This window comes from Macrobrachium rosenbergii, chromosome 55 (assembly GCF_040412425.1).
Source record: "Macrobrachium rosenbergii isolate ZJJX-2024 chromosome 55, ASM4041242v1, whole genome shotgun sequence".
NCBI lineage: Eukaryota > Metazoa > Arthropoda > Malacostraca > Decapoda > Palaemonidae > Macrobrachium > Macrobrachium rosenbergii.
This window is the reverse complement of record NC_089795.1, coordinates 65,320,854-65,338,476: the sequence shown is the minus strand read 5'-3', so window position 1 is coordinate 65,338,476 and position 17,623 is coordinate 65,320,854. Positions and strand designations below refer to the sequence as shown.

Sequence of the window (17,623 nt, the reverse complement as noted above, 5' to 3'; positions counted from 1 at the left end):
AACTTTTGTATTCATAAACTAGAAGAAAAATTCTTTGAGATTGGCTGGTTTGCAGCCCTCTTACTCGTGCCTTTGCCGGAAAAACTAGGGAGGCTTTTCCTGAAACCTTAGCATCAAACCTGCCTGGAATATATATATATTCCATATATATTCAGCAGGGATATATATATATATCTATCACCCATATACACTTCACAAATATACATATGAAGATATATGAAGCAGATATATAATAAAGTAGGCCCTTTAACATCAGTCCTCAACCTAATTCGTTCCAGAAGAAGTGCTCGAGATTCATCGATTTTTTGTCGAATTCTAGAGTTAACATCCTCCACCTTATCTGAAATAATGTCCAAATGGATTAAAATCCATTCGGTGACCATAGGGGTGGCAAGTTCTTACTGCCCAACCTTGCCTTTTTTATACAAAACTTTACACAAAATTACAATTAAATAAGTTCAGAGTTGACGGAACATTCCTGCGAGATCAGCCACCAGGCCGGACATTTTAAATGCATACTGTAAAAAAATTGGCTCCGCCTGCAATCCTGCAGTTACGGAACGAAAAGTCAGACCGAAATATAAACAATATACAGCATAGGGCATGGCTTAGGAGAAAGAAGGTACTACCTCAATGTACTGGATGGTTGAGCACACATGAAAACCTCCCAACCATTAATGATAACATTGAAAAACAAGTCAGCGGATTATCATGTAAATTAATAATACAATTATTGTTGAAGGGCGGTACACGGCTCCTCACAGCGAAATCTGTAAAAGTAAAAGAAAACCTCAAATCTAAGCAATCTCAGTTAGGCAGATAAACAAACTGCAGCGGAATACCCTGGTAGAGTGAAGAACTCCTAATATAAACTGGGCCAAAAAACAAATGCATTTATGGAAGGTAAATTTCAGACCCGGGAGGACTCGACTGGAATGAAGGAACGAGAAACCAGGAACCAACATCTTTCAGAAAAATAACTAGAAAGAGGTTTTACAGGACCGATTTTGGTATACCAAACAGATTTATCTGAAATTAAAACAAAAAATAATAATAATAATTAATAATAAAAATAACAAGTACCGATACTCCGGAGACCAGGATGGTGTCCCCGCTTGTTTGACAAAACTTCCCACCATCACCTCCCCGGGTTCTGACAAACCCAGGTAAAGTGTTCTAATTTTATGATAGAGCCACACATTTCAGTAATTCGGCCCGATAAGATGAGAGTATTATTAATTTAATTGATAATCTGGCAAACGTTTTTCCACCCCAGCACAGCATGTTGGGGGCGGTATAAATCCTCTACCAATAGGAAGAACTGAACCAACAACGCCATCTATCCAGCAGCAGCAGCTGGCTGAAACTCTTTTTGAAAACATCATATGATCAGGAGACAAGAGAAATGGATCGCATGTTGTTTGAGCCCTTCAGGCCTACAAAATGTACTCAACATTTCTTCTGAAACTGAAGCCTAGTTCAAGTACAGTCGAGGATAGGTTAGGAAATATATATATATATATATATAATATATAACCAACAGGGATAATTTTGTGCGATATATATATATATATATATAGGGTATAGTAGGCGACTATATAAACACATAAAGAATAAAAATTGGAAGAGAACTTTGGATTCACTCTAACCTGTCTTATAAGCCATCCGGGGACCATGAGAGTAAAACTCCCTCAACTTGAGGACTCACAGTGGCAGGGCAAAATGGAGCTTTTCCTACATCAAACCATCACACATAAGTAATAATATATATATAATTCATATATATATATATATATATATATATATAAACCACACATATACAAATAAACAAAATTAATTAAAAATACTAAAAATAAATATAGATATATCTTCATAGTATAAAATATATATACTGAGACTAAAATGAAAAATAAATACATTTTGGTGATAGTTTACTTGTGCAGGCATCACTTTAATATTAATATTTGAAAATTAGTAAACAAAAACTAAAAAAATATATTTAGTCATGAAGATAACCGGGAAGGAATTAAAGGGGTTAAAACCTTCTTAACTATGAAAAAACAACCAACGAAAATTTTTTTGAGAACAATTCAGTGACAAGTGCTGACAGAAAAATCTGGCATAATAGGATCTCCATATTTATGAAAACACGAGACCAAAATAGCCAAAAACAGATCAAAACCCCACATATAAGATAATATATATACATTTCAGAGATGGAAAAGGTGCTCGATGCCATTGTTTTTGAGATGATGAAAAAACAATCCAAAAAGAAATGATATTAGCACACAAAAGATAGTTTAAGGTATATTCTAGAAAATGGAATGATAGTTTGGCGCTATTTTGGTTGGCAACCATTAAAATGTGGGGCTGATCAAACTCTTTTTAGAGGGGGTTTTGATTTGGAACTATCTTAAATCAGCCAGTTATATTTCCGTGGTAGTGATGTTTCACTCACCCTTCATTATGCCGGCGTCTTCTAAAGGCGGTCCCTATCTGGGGTAGTAACCCCAGCTTTCCTGTATATACTCTTTTTCTCTATATATCTAGCATTGTTATACCTAGAAATTCGTGCTATAATATTTCACCCGGCTGACGATAGGACTGGACTCAGAAATATATATATATATATATATATATATATATATATATATATATATATATATATATATATATATATATATATATATATTATATATATATATAGATAGATAGATAGATGGATAGACATAGATTTATATACACACACTTTACTTGTGGCCATATACTCTAGCTGCTGCTGCACATCCTCATTAATGGGTGTGATTGCATGGAAACATGACAAACCATAGCTGAGGGCTCAATAGGATTACTGATCTGTGAGGAACAAAAAATATTTTATAATACTTGGCTAACTGAAGTCATATACTAATACTTGTCTGGTATCAAAAAAGTAGGATTTTCAAAACCACACTTAGTCCCTTTAATTTACATTACCATATTTAGTCTCTTTAATCAGACTGAATATTAAAGTCATGTGCTGTATAGCGAACAATTTACAAATTTTGATTTTGTTTCCATACTTATATTATCTTAATTCACTGAATATATTTACTAATATAATGTTCAATATCTAAGTCATTGCCATTTATGTATTATGTGAGGCTTCCTGTTTAAACATTATACACGACTTACCAGAATAGATCTAAAGTTAAAATGATCAAGAAGGATACCATACTGAAAAATATCCATTGTAATTTTTTTATTGGCCACTAAATAGAATATTTATGGTGAATCTTACATACAGTATACTTATTGCCTCAACTAAGTACAGTTAGGCATTCAGACTTTGTGTGGAAGGATACAATTCAAGTACAAGTCTTCAACAATATTTACTTTGGTGGAAGAAACAGCAATTTAAATCCAAAAAAGAAGTAACAGAATTTTCACATTATATATGTATAAAAATCCATACAGTAATTTCATTAACTATGGTATCCTATGTAACCTGGGTTTACTTTGAAATAAATTTCATAAATGTAAATCACTGCCTTAACTAGAGCCTCATCCCTTTACTACAAAGGGAAAATAATTTTATGCAGGCATTTATCAGATTTATTCATGGGTGAGAGAGTGATGCTTGAGTTAATAGTTAATCCCACAATCTCTCCTTATAGTAACTTTCCTCTCAATTTTGTCTGTAAACAATCCCAGGGGATGAAAAAAGATCTTAACTAGAACCTCATCCCTTTACTACAAAGGGAAAATAATTTTATGCAGGCATTTATCAGATTTATTCATGGGTGAGAGAGTGATGCTTGAGTTAATAGTTAATCCAACAATCTCTCCTTATAGTAACTTTCCTCTCAATTTTGTCTGTAAGCAATCACAGGGGATGAGAAAAGATCTTATTTATATCTGCAAAAGAACTGTTCTTTAATGTTCAAGTGTTTGTTATCTCAGTGGCCTTAGTTGCAAAGTTTTTCTTTGTTAAGTTACAATCCAATACTCATCTACGAAGGTTGATAAAGTATGTCCCGTAACAGAGTGGAAAGAAGTGCTATACTGCATCCCCAACTTTATTTTTTAATTAGTCAATTAGTAAGTCTGACACCTGGCCCTTTGTACATAAAAGCTTGGGTTAGATAGTTACTAAAACCTTCCTTTATACAATTAGATGAAGAGCTTAAGGAGAGACATGTCAGGGAAGCCTGTCAGATTTCGTGATGAAGAGGAAACATTCAGTGCTCTGAGAGAAAAAGCACCTCTTTCTCTCTATTCCACCAAATATGAAGTGGAAGGGATGACAAAGGATTTTGAGGAACTGTTTGGGAAGTGTGGCAATTGGAAGCAGCAATATAATCTGGGGAAAAGGAGGGAACTATTAACTGCAGATCATTAAGTTTGCAGTCTTCTGATATAATGGCAGGTACAGTCTTGATCAAAGATGACACTACATGACTAGATAGGATACATTCAAAAGTCTCTAAATTGCAATCTAACATGCTACATATTATCTATTCTCTGAATGCAAAAAATGCATAAAAAATAAGGCCACAATGTGTTTTAAACAGGTGAAATCTATCATATATAAAAAATCTGTAAGAAAATATTACATATAGCCAAACTGCAGGAAAAACAGAGACGAAACATTTCCAAAACTTTTGTTCACCCCGCATTGTTGCATTTGACAAAAAATATCTATCAAACGTAGGTTCAAAATATACTAAAATAATTTTTAAAAATTGAAAAAATTCATAAAACTGATAATGTCTGCATTACAACCATAATATTTTAAAATAGTCTTATTTGATTATTTTTACCCCTCAATGCTGAATAAAAAGATAGAAAAATAAATATGAATGTATTATTGTTATTAAAATGCATCCTTGATATCACCAGGTGGGGGACACCTGTGTGATGCACCAATTTGAGTGGTGGCAACATGAACCAGCTGGAACATTGGTCTACAATGTGTAGGGACATTGAAATGATCTTGAAAATATACATATTTTTATAGAAACATTTATATTTTCATAAAAAATAAAATTGCTATATTTCTTAACCATTTCAAAAGTAATGGGTTATTAGCAAATACAGTACTTGCCTGTGCAATTACACTTTTGTTACCATCAAGATTTTGTTCCTGGGCACATTAGAGTTAGTTTTCTTTTATTTGCTAAAAATATATTACACTTAACTGTTACATTTCTGTAATGTACTAACAAGTTCTGGAAGAGGAGCATACGAGATTATCTACACATTCTCACACTTGAAGTTACCTTATGGATGAATAAATTACACAGCAGAGGCAAGCAGTAGGACTTTCAAGAAAATAACATAGTCCTTGACGCTAATATGAAGAAATATTTGGATTAATAGCTATCTTCTCGATATTATTTAAAGAATCATCATCTTTTATTCTACAAAGAACAGGTACAGTAATCTCTACAAACAAATCCTTTAGGAAACTGGACTGCATTTCAGAACCCATAGGTTTTTTTTTTGTTCAGCCTATATGTCATTTCACAATACAGTATACAGGTTTGAACATAGCCTAAAATCTCAAAATTCAAAGAAAATTTCTTGTAAGTCACATTCCTATTTTGAAAGTTTTTTTTTTTTCAAAAAAAAAAATTTTTATGTCATTCCTAGTTTGAAAATTTTGTTATTATTGAGCTTATCAGGTAGTAGAGGTAGTTAACACAACCACTTTGAGTAGCAAGTTGTGTGCAGTAGTTGACAGCAGTTCTTACCTATCACACTGTGCTGTGAGCTATATAAAAATAAAATTCATGTCACACAGATTTCGACTTATACAAATACAAAAGAGAGAACACATTTATGCACCCATAGGGAAAATCATGTTAGCTGTGAATTTGCAAACTTATCAACATGTATGACATTGGAAATAAATTTTTAAAATTTGAGCACTACTTGGCAATGCTATGTTGAGCCTGAGATTTTGGACGAAATAGAAAGAATCAAGTGGATCGGTTCTAAGCATGACTTTGTAAGTTTTAAACTGTAGGCAGTATGACAGCAAAGTTCTGCAGAGATACATTTGAGGAACTACTGGAGGAGGTAGCACAAATATTATGAGATTTGTAAATTCAGAGGATTATTTACCAAGTACCTAAAAGGGTAAAAAGGTTGTTGTGCTGAGTTTGATGAATACCAAAAAAAGTGAGATAATTCTAGATGACATCTTTTCTATGGCACCAGTTACAAAATATTACTCATTTCGCTTAGTGCAATATGAGAGTGGAAGGCAACCATGTGTAGAAAAACTCTGTCAAAACAAGACAATGCCCTCTAAGCAAGGGATAGGAGGATCCCTAGATTCTACCAGTGCTAATGAGAGGGAGACAAGAGGTCTATTGAGGGGCAAAGGAATTTTAAATTCACCTTTTGTAGAGGATACTCAGGCATAACAGAGAGCTAAATAGCACCAATCTTCTCAAGCTTCTGCTTCTGGAAAAATAAACTCAGTGACTGTCTTTTCACATTAAATTAAGCTGTGAAGAGGTTTGAGAAGTAGGAATTGTGAAAAATTCTTGGTAAACCAAATGATGCATTGGACACTGCTACTTTGGTTTCTTCACTTTTAACTGCCCAGCTTCCCGACTTTACCTCATTCCAATTTTCTCTTTTTTTCTTATAAACAAATCCTTCATGTCATAAATCCACAAAGTTCTAATATCATAAATCTGATTTTAGTCTAATGCTATTATATCAATGCCTTATAGCTTCATACACAAAAGGATTACTCCTAGCTCAGAGAAGTTGTTCTTGGTAATGGTGCTGCTGCTATTATTATTAATTATTAATATTATTATTATTATTATTATTAATAGAGTAATAATAATAATAATAATAATAATAATAATAATAATAATAATAATAATAATAATAATAATAATAATAATAATAATAATAATAATAATAATAGGTAGCAGACCCTCTTTTATACATGTGGTGTTGAAGGTGATAGCTGCATCAGCAGCATTCAATTTGTATAGCGTTATCTCTATTTTTCTAATTACTGATTCTTCTAGGTTGCCGCATTCTACAAGTAAAACACTGATATTTGTCATACTTGGAGAGGGAAGCAGGTTGCAAACTTGGATAGTATATTTCTGATGAATACAGTATATCAGTAACAGAATAATAAAATTGTGAGTTCATCCTCAATAGAGTTGTCCTTCAGGAAGAAGTCCTCTATTGAATTGTCCTTTAGGAGAAAGTCTTCTTTAGTGTTAATTGAGGCCACATTTCGCTCAGGCTCCACTGAGCATGTCACACCAAAAGACAGGAGTAGACCGACATTTGACATGAGTCTTGCTCATTATATACGAGAAAGTCAGCGGGGGGTCAAATTGGGCTGCTCACTGATTGGCTGAGGAGAAAATCTGCGCTGGTGACTGGCTGGCGAGATTTCCTTGCAAGCTAAAAATTTATCGCTGATGCTCTCTCTGTTGCAGCCTTGTTTTGCAGCAGGGCTGGTGTGCAACGTCATTCTCTGGTATTTCCTGGTGAATATTTTGACTGGGTGCTGGGCGGCTTGAAGAATCTCCAACATTATTGCGAGTTTCTCATTTGGGATTGTCACTTCTAGTAAACAGTTTAACAAGATCAGTAGGTCATTTTTCTCTTTCAATATAACACAACTGGATAAAATGAAAATGCTGATTTTGATAAAAATTTCTTTCATGAAAACAGGGGAATCACACACATGTTAAAGGTAAATGTTCTTCATTCTGGGATTGGGTCAGGTGAGTTATGCATCAAATACCTATGGGTTAAACTAGCATAACAAATTCAAAGATGGGATGACATCACTTCAATGTGGCATTTTTTATAAATGAAGAACAAATCAACATTGGGTTTAACTTGTTTTAACCCTCAGTGGACAGATCCCCTCATGAGAGGATCTAGAATAGGTTTTGGGTGGTGGACGGATCCCCTCATTAGAGTAATCATATTTTGTGCCACATGGTTTGGCTGTATCGAGCAGGGAAAGAGTTTCCATCACTTCATGAACACCATAAGTGAAAGAAAGGAGCAGATATGAAATAAAGAAAAATCAAATGTGCTATAAGGTACCCAACATAGAGCTTTACACTGAATAATCTTGGGTGAGAGACTGGGTTATTCCTCTTTTGAAAGATTTCTGTCATACCACTGAAATATAATCTATAGTAAATTCTTAAAGGACAAGAGATTCGGGATATTTCTCTCATTAAAATCACCTCAAACACCATGGAATAATAAAATAATCTGTAATCTCTTTAGTATACTCTTAAAGGAAGTGTGGGAGTAAGGGTATTTCTCCCTTAAAAGCCATCTCTCACACTCTGGAAAAATAGTATAATCTTTTTTATAAACTTTTCTTTGGTCATCCTTCATGCTACAGTGATAAGGCTCTGGTTAAAGCGATGGTGTGGAATAAGTACAAATGCATCATGCAAAGAGGAAATGGAAAGAATTACAATTCTGTAGTAGTTAAACCATATAGCAATGAAATGTAACCTGGGAAATGTCATTTCTTAACCTTTTTCCATATTATTTCAGCAACCAGAGTAAGGGCACTTATCACTAGTCCAATTCCAAGTACATACAGGGCTCCCTGAAACTGAAATAAAAATGCAATAATAACTGTAATGAAACTACTTAAGAAGAAAATACCTTGGAATATCAGAGTATATTTAACATTTCAAGTAATTTCCTTGAAATGCTAAACAAAAATGAGTTAACAGCATACATAAAACAGGTTTTGACACAGGAAAAACCTTTTTTGGGTAGCCGCTTTGAGTCCTCAAAGGTACTGCACTCTCCTGGTCCCTCCAGGGACAGACCAACTAATTACAAAGAACTCTCTTATACCTGTAGTTAGTCTCAGCCAGAATAGTGCTTGTTGGCACAGTGATAGAATATAAAGGACTCAGGACAGGAGGGCTCTATCTTCTGTCCTACAGCAACTGCCTTGGCCATCTTCCCCATTTCATGCCAGGTCTGTGCAACACAGATGTTCATCCCATTCCCATGACTCACAGTGGCTACCAAAAGTAGGTTTTTCCTACGTCAAAGCTTGTTTTTTGATAGTGTAGCCACTGTTTGTCCTTAAAGGAACTTACAAAAGAAACTGACAAGTGACAAAACAGCTTAGCTCCTAATAAATAAACCCCACCAACCCAGATTAATTTTTGGTCTGAAGTATAGTCACATGTTATTAACCATTTTCTTTATCACATATACCCATAGGGTTTGGCAATAAAGAATGGGAACCAACACATGAACCAATTTGTGTATTATTCTTTGTGGTTTGAAGGTGACTTACCTCATTATGTTGGCTCCGACTGCTGGATTATTCCACCTTCCCAGCAATATCTCAGCATGACTACCACTCTCATGGCAATAGTGTTTCAGGAATTTTTTACTCAAGGTAAAGTCACAGGTCATGAACCATTCTCTTTATTCCAAATACATGTACCCATTAGGGTCTGGCAATAAAGAACAGGAAACGCACAAACCTATAAATGTCTTTTTCTTTGTGGTTCTACAGTGACTTGCCTACTATGTCGGGTCTGGCTGCAGGATTATTGCGCCTTCACCGGTTCAGGAACTACTGCCTCTAATGACCATTCCATACACTCAAGACTTCTTCAAAAGAAACATTTCTGAAGAAATTAACAATGTACAGGTAGTCCCTGGTTATTGGCGATCCAGTTTTACGGCGCTTGTTTTAGCGATGATGATAACTGGATTTTCGGTGCCAATCCCCACTTATCAGCACCGAAAATTCCTGGTTATTGCCACTGATAACCGGGGATCAGCGCTATTATCGCCAATTTTCGGTTATCATCACGCCATCGGGAAAGGAACCCCTGCCAATAACTGGGGACTGCCTGTAGTACTCATCTTTTGGAGGTCATGTGAGTTACCATAGGAATGAGGGTCTGCCTTCAGGTAAAGTCAGAGGTTATCAACTGTTTTCTTTATTCCAGATACCCATTAGGGTCTGGTAATAAAGAATAGGAAACTCACAGACTTATAAATGTACTACAGTATCCCTTGTGGTTTTACAGTAACTTGTCTAATTATGTTGGGTCTGGCTGCAAGGTTATGGCATCTTTACCAGTTCAGGAATACTGCCTCTAATAACCACTCCGTACACGCAATGACTTCTTCGAAGGAAACATTTCTGAAGAAAGTTAACAATATATTCACCTTTTGGATGTCATGCGGCTTAGGAAAGGAGTGAGGGTCTGCCTTTTTAACATGGGCCACTACAATAATTCTCAGCCCATGTAGAGTGTGCTAGGGTGTAAGAGAGAAAAAAAAAGGCCATCTCGGATGTTTGCCGTGACATCTTGGAAAAACTTAAGTGCTTGAACCAGGTAAAGTATTTTATATGAAATACTAAGTTTCTTCATCAGAAAAGGATTTTCCCTTTAAAAAGGTCCTCATTCTTGGCCAGGAATGACAGGCCAAGAGACAACAGTAAATGACAACTAGGTGTATGAGTGGTGAAATGTTTTTCTTGTCTAAGAGAGCCCAGCATGCTAATCTGAGCTCCTGATGCCAAAGTAGTCAAGAAGACTGCCTTTTGGAGCATATGAGTTGTAGTTGTTTTGGGCCCTTGAACCTGAGGGGATGACTGGAGTCTAAGAATCTTAATCATGGAACAGGTACCAGGAAGCCTTGCAGGAGCTGACCTTTGTCGTGTAAAAGACTGGAGAATGGAATTAACAACTTCTATACTTGAATAAATTCCAAAACCATAAGGCAAGGGCTCCATCAATGCTGCCTTATATGCCTTGATTTCAGCAATCATATTGAATTTTGAAACTTTTGGTTTTTGCTCCACCCTAATAAACACATCATTTACAATGTAAACACCAAACGTAAGAGTAATTAATTAAAACAAACTCTGTATTTATATTTTAAAAAATATATATACTGTAATGAAGTATAAATTTAAAGATAATGCCTATAACTATTTAAAAGCATACCCAATCTATTTAAAGATAAGAAATCCAATAATGAAATGAAAATTTTAAAAACTCAACAAAAACTAACAATTTAATGCCCACCATATAGATGACACAATTAGCGTGTAGTAAGGTCTACGGAATGTAGTAAGTGAGTGGAACATGCAAGAATTAGTCTTCTCATCTGAGAGAAGATGCACCACTGGAGGGGTTGGAGATCGTCCAGAATACAGTGCGGTGCACTATGGCTTTAGATTGCAATTATGAGACCAAAGATACGTGTATAATATAAATTTTAAAAAATTGAAAAAAAACCACACTCCGATGGTTGGCAATATTGCACGAGCATAAAGAAGTGTTAGCAACAATGCTTATGGGGAAACACCATTACTGAGGTGGGTGGGAGGCGGGGGAAATAGTTTTGACGGGGGCGAGCAGTTGCCAACACTGTGCGGGAAGACAGAAGCGTTAGTAAAGCTTTTTACAGTAAACCCCCGTATTCACGTTCTCACGATTCGTGGCTTCACCTATTTGCGGATTTCTCTGTGGAACATATATACACATTATTTGTGGAAAATTCGCCCATTCGCATCATTTTTTACTGAGAAATATTCACTAGTTACTGCATTTTCATATCATTTTCATAACTAAATGCAGTTTTTGTGATAACTGTTAAAATACTCAGGTATAAGCATTTTTTTAGTTTTTTGTGTGCTTGAACTATCAAAATAGGCAGTTCTAAGTGTTTTTAAGAGGGTTTAAGTATTTGCAGAGTTCGCGGGGGCGTGGTACACATGCCCTGCAAATACGGGGGTTTACTGTATAGGCATAAGCATGCAGAAAAAGTGTTACAGTACTGGGAGGGTGGGTAGCCAGGGAAGGAGTTTCCCCAGTGGAGAGGGGGTGGGAAGGCATTTGACTTTTTGAGGGCTTTTGCAATTGTTAATAAAACAAATGTAAAAAAAATTTTAAACACTTTTATTAAAATGCACTAAAAAGTAAAAAATATTTTTTTGAGACAAACTAGGATTTTCTTACAATTAATCATGTCTACAAAAATAAGCGTTGATGCCAAACATGGAAGGAAATGCTACAAGAAATAAAAAAAAAATTTTCTTCTTGTAGCATTTCCTTCCATGTTTGGTGGCCACACTTTTATTTTTGTAGACAAGATTAATTGTAAGAAACTCCTGGTGTGTCCAAAAAATTATTTTTTATTTTATAGTGCATTTTAATAAAAGTGTGTTTAAGTTTTTTTTTTTATTTTATACTTTTTAGTTTGACAGAAATTGTAACCGGTTTATGACTGTAGCTAACAAAATTGAACGTGATACCCTGTTGAGCCAAAGAAGGTTTGAAAAATCCATCCAGAGTTTATTATCTTATTCTACCGAGTCAAAGAAGGTATGAAAAATCCAAAGATTTCATACGAATCTTGAGATACTGGGAGAGGTCACTGCAGGGACACTACAGCAGAGGTCACTGCTGACCTACTGATCATGTAAGGTTGTATTGTCACCAGGATTGAATAACCATGCAAAATCTCAAGTCCATCAGATGAAGGGAACAGGTCAAAAATTTATTTAAAAGTTTTGACACAAACAGACATAGAAGTCAAGTTAAATAAAAGCGTGTGATAAAAATACCCTTTGTTTTGTTTTATGTTTTTTAATGTTTATGTTTTTTCACATTTTATTAAAAGATATTAACTTGTAATAGAATACTGTAACCATGCACAACAAAAGAGAGAGTGAGAGAGGGCAGCATTCGATATTACTCTAGGAAACTCCCCTACATACAGTATAGTACAGTACCTATAACACACACACTCCTTCCCTTTATTATTTTTAATTTTTACCACAAAAATGATGAAAAAATAATAAAAATAACAGCAGAGAGAGAGAGAGAGAGAGAGAGAGAGAGAGAGAGAGAGAGAGAGAGAGAGAGAGAGAGAGAGAGCTTTCAAGATTATTATTGGCTTAAATTCATGACATCACTTCACATGTCAACATTCTTTGTTTATTGCTTTTAATTGGCTGATATGGATACCTCATCAGTTCAATAGTTTATGGCAGAAGGTATGTGGGTGGACAAGTAATTTTGTGTTTTGTAAAGCTTTCCTGCTATTGGCAGAAATGCGTATGTCATTACACATCACTGTGATTTTTTTGCTTTTTAATGGCTTCTAGACCTATGCACCATATACATATCTTTCCTAATGGGCTACATCTGGAAAGTATCAATCCACTTGGTAACAGCATTTTCTCTATTTGTCCAGTCGTGCATGATCAATCGGTTTTATGAATAGTCTGCAAGCGGTTGCCTTATGCAATGATGCTTTCTGAGCAAGAATTGGCCTGTTTATTTTGTGTGGAGTATGTATTTTGTTTGTATGGGCCCAGCTCATCCTAAGAGAGCAAGGAAGGTGTTGACCCTTCAAAAGAAGCTTGAAATTATATGGGGAATTGAGGAAAAATGCTCTAAGGGACATATCATGGAGTATGGCACTGCCAGGTCAACCTTGCAAGAAGTCAAGAATACCAAGGACAAGCTGAAGAAGTATGCTACTAAGTGGGAAGACGACTTCAAGAGTCAGGCCCACAAGGTAATGGCAAAATCCTGTTATGAAGGCACTGAGCAGCAGACCTTGATCTGGTTTTGTCAGCAAAGGGAGGCTGGCATGTACATGCATGTGCTGAGTTGAAGACTGCAGCTACCATGTTCATAGGCTTGCATGGGGTTGTGGACACTAAGGTATCTGAAAGTTGGCTTTTTTCTGTTCAAGATTTGACATGGCTTTTCAACATGAATGTTGATGTTCCAGGTTCATTCAGTCAGGAATGTGCTCTCTCTGCCACCTCTTGATGACCAAGACCCTCTAGGCACTTCAATAACCCCTTCCATACCGCTCGCCACTTCCTGACATCGAAGAGGTACATGACGTACAGGACTTCAATGCTATAGTAGTGTTAGAGGGGGGGAGGAGGAGGAGAGGGACTTGTAAATCTCCCCACAAGTTCTTAAAAGTTTGGCTAACACATAGTTTCAGCACAAGACACAAGTAAGTGAGAGAAAAAACTGTTTTATTTTTAAGTCTGTTATTATTTATATTGCGTTTGAGCAAAAAGAACAAGAGTGATATGCTTGTTATTGAGAAGTGTAATGTACATACAGTACACCTACTGTAATGCAAGTTGTTTACGTAGTATTTTTTTTTTTTGCCTTACCAGGATTTTTCTCTTATCTGGCAGGGCCTTGGCTCCATTACTGCTGATATGGGAGAGATTACTGTACATATAGTAATAGCTCAAGTTAAGTTTAGTTCAGTATTTCAGACATAAAAAGGTTTATAAACTGCTAACAGCATATCATGATACTGTATTTGTGGACATGTCTTATTTGCAGTTAGATTGAATGATGCAGTGCATTCTACAGTGAAATGCTGGAACAGATGAGTACAGTACAGTGAAATATCTTTACCCTGACACTACAACTACAAAACAGTAGTCTGGAAATTAAGATTAAAATTTGTCAAAATTGCAAAAAATGGGGATCAGATACAGATTTTGGGAATGAAAATTGAATACCATACCTTATAAACAAAAACCTATTTATCGATTATTGACATTATAAAGTGTGAGTGGCCTGCACATAAAATAAAAAATGAAAGAATATATGGAATGTTCCTATAATTCATCATGAATTACCAACAAAATTTATCCCTATACTGTATACATTATTAAATAAACTATATACAGTATATATAATTTAGGGTCACCTAAGGGGAATTATGGCCTAAAATGCATGATATCCAATATAAATAATTAACAATCATTAAAAACTCTGATAACCTTGAATACTGCAGATAAGACTGTCATACTTTATATGATCATGGTTTTACCTGAGAAACTGACACTGACTGGGGACCATCAGATGACTTCTCTACATCACAGGCTGTAGTGTAATGTTTCTTCTTAATGTGCTGTATTATCCCAAAATACTGGAGTTGCTGCATTCTAAAAATAAAAGAAAAGCAATCAAATTATTTGCATTCAGAAAAGCCTTCTAGCATTTCAGTGCTCCCACATGCTTGCGTATCTTAACAAAAAAGAAAGAGGTTTCTCATAAAATATTTGGGGCAATGATTTTACTTGAATTTATGGACCCCGTAACTTCAGCTGATGAAAAATCAATAAACTTCAGTCTTTAATTTATAAGACCTGAAAGCAGACACTTGTATGGTAGACCAGTTAACCTTCAACCAACCATCATTTTCCAGTAAGATGGTGCACCCCAACATTGGGGACTGCATGTTCATGTGTTCCTAAATCAAACATCTCCAGACCGGTGGATTGCAAGGGATGGCCCAATTACTCATTCACCAGATATCACTCCCCTAGACATCTTTCTATAGAGCTATGTTAGAGATATTGTGCATCGAACAAAGATACGGGACATCACTGATCTCAAACAAAAGATCACTGATGCCACTGCCACCACTGATGAGGCTATGCTACAGTGAACATGACAAGAAATCAAGTACCATCTGGACATGCTTTGTGCAACTAATGGTGCCCATATAGAGGTGTATTAAATGAGGCAAAAAACCTCAATATCTACTCCCCATTTTGTAATAATTTCACATATTTATCTGTTCATTTGCTTCTGTAATATATATTTTAAATTGCAAACTTTATGGACACCACTGTATATATATGTATATATATATATATATATATATATATATATATATATATATATATATATATATATATATATATATATATATATATATATATTATATATATATATATATATATATATATATATACATACATATATATATATATATATATATATATATATATATATATATATATATATATATATATACATATACATATATATATATATATATATATATATATATATAATATATATATATATATATATATATATATATATATATATATATATATATATATATATATATATATATATATATATATATATATATATATATATATATAAGATACATATTGAAGAAGAGTTGAAGGAGGAAGTATACATCTCAGGTGGTCCATAAAATACATTTATTACGACGTTTCAAAACACAAAGGTTTCATTTTCAAGCTATAAAGATAAAAACAATAAAATTAACATTAAAAGTGATAAAATACACATACAGGACATAATACATTATATATAGCAAAATTCAAAACTAGTTGTATATGACCAACCATCAAAAGAGGAAGGAAGGACTTAAAAGTCAGAAGGAACAAACCAGAGATGACAAAAGGCAAACAGCTCACGAAGGTAAAGAGTTGTCGAGGAAGACTGTGTGTTCAATTGGGGGAACAAGTTGTTTAATAAAACAAGGATTCCTGGATTGTCAGTAGTTTGCCATTACGGTGCCGTCCCAATATTTCAAAATCTTTATATGTATGCTATGTTTGCATTTATTGGCGTGTTGCCTGATGTTGGAAAATTCAGGACTAGCAAGTTTTGCTACCAGTTCGATAGCTAACGCCCTTATGGGAATCAATTCTGACCCTCAGTAACCTCTGTGTGGATCCACGATGTACTTCCTCTCCTTCAACCATCTTCTATTGTTCGAGCTACTAGTAACCACCACATCTAGAATGTTTTATATATATATATATATATATATATATATATATATATATATATATATATATATATATATATATATATATATATATATATATATATATATATACAGTAGTGCTAGGAGTTACGATAATATATTTATAATATATGTATATATATATATATATATATATATATATATATATATATATATATATATATATATATATATATATATATAATATAAATTCTGTAAAGAAATTCTGATTTAAGAAGCACTGTTTCAAAAGTCACACACAAACCACTATTCCAGTAAGCAAACTTAAACTACTATAAGTTTATTTTATATTTTTTAAAATTCACTTTGTGGTATCATATTTGGCTAAAATAGTAATGAACTTCATATCATTGTAAAGGAAATTAATCATGAATTTACAAAGAGTAAACAGAAATTGTATCTCTCTTATTTCATATCTATCATAAATTCATATTTATCATAAATTTTGTGATTAAATTTTTGTGTTGGTGTCAAGCATTTTTAAACATGGCTTGATCAAGTGCAACTCTAGCTTTAAAATGACACCATAATCAGTAATTTACTAGAAAGTATTAAATTACTTGGATCCATAAAAGAAACCATTGCTTATCACTTTCATTTGCTTAATGAAAGGTGAGTGTTCTAGTACTGACAGATTTTAACCTCCAACCCCCTGTATCATCAAAAGACTAGTTTTTTTTTTATCTTTACTGATGACTTGATTTCTGATCTCCAAATTGTGTTGACATAGTATACAGATAAAGCTTTGTTGCAGTTTGCTTTGTTCACATGCAAAATTAAGTTGCTGCTAGCTTGACCACATCACAGAGTGATGCTATTAATACGGAATGAGGCTAAACCCTTAGAAAACTAGGTCAAGACTGACTAGACAACTTCACATTGTCCTCCCACTCAAGGATTTGCTTTGCACAGGTACCATTTTGTACATACTTGAGTGCTTCTGAATATTTGGTAATACAGTACCTGATGTTCTCTTTAGCAG

The 17,623-nt window shown here is 34.3% G+C and overlaps 1 protein-coding gene across 3 annotated transcripts in view; it reads right to left on the bottom strand.

Moving 5' to 3' along the window:
* Positions 1–3,320: 3,320 nt before the first annotated feature.
* LOC136835349 (glutamate receptor-like) overlaps positions 3,321–17,623 on the bottom strand; it is a 65,583-nt gene continuing 51,280 nt past the window's right edge. For 2 of the 3 annotated variants that reach the window (XM_067098731.1, XM_067098732.1), the window contains 2 exons: positions 14,875–14,989; positions 3,321–8,614 (listed from right to left, as the gene is read on the bottom strand). Coding sequence is in view for 2 of the 3 variants with exons in the window: in XM_067098732.1 (XP_066954833.1) it covers positions 14,988–14,989 (2 nt within the window). In the remaining variant the exon portion in view is untranslated. Of the gene's footprint in view, positions 8,615–12,872; positions 14,990–17,623 lie in introns of those variants that run through there. The other variant, XM_067098730.1, reaches the window with a different exon arrangement.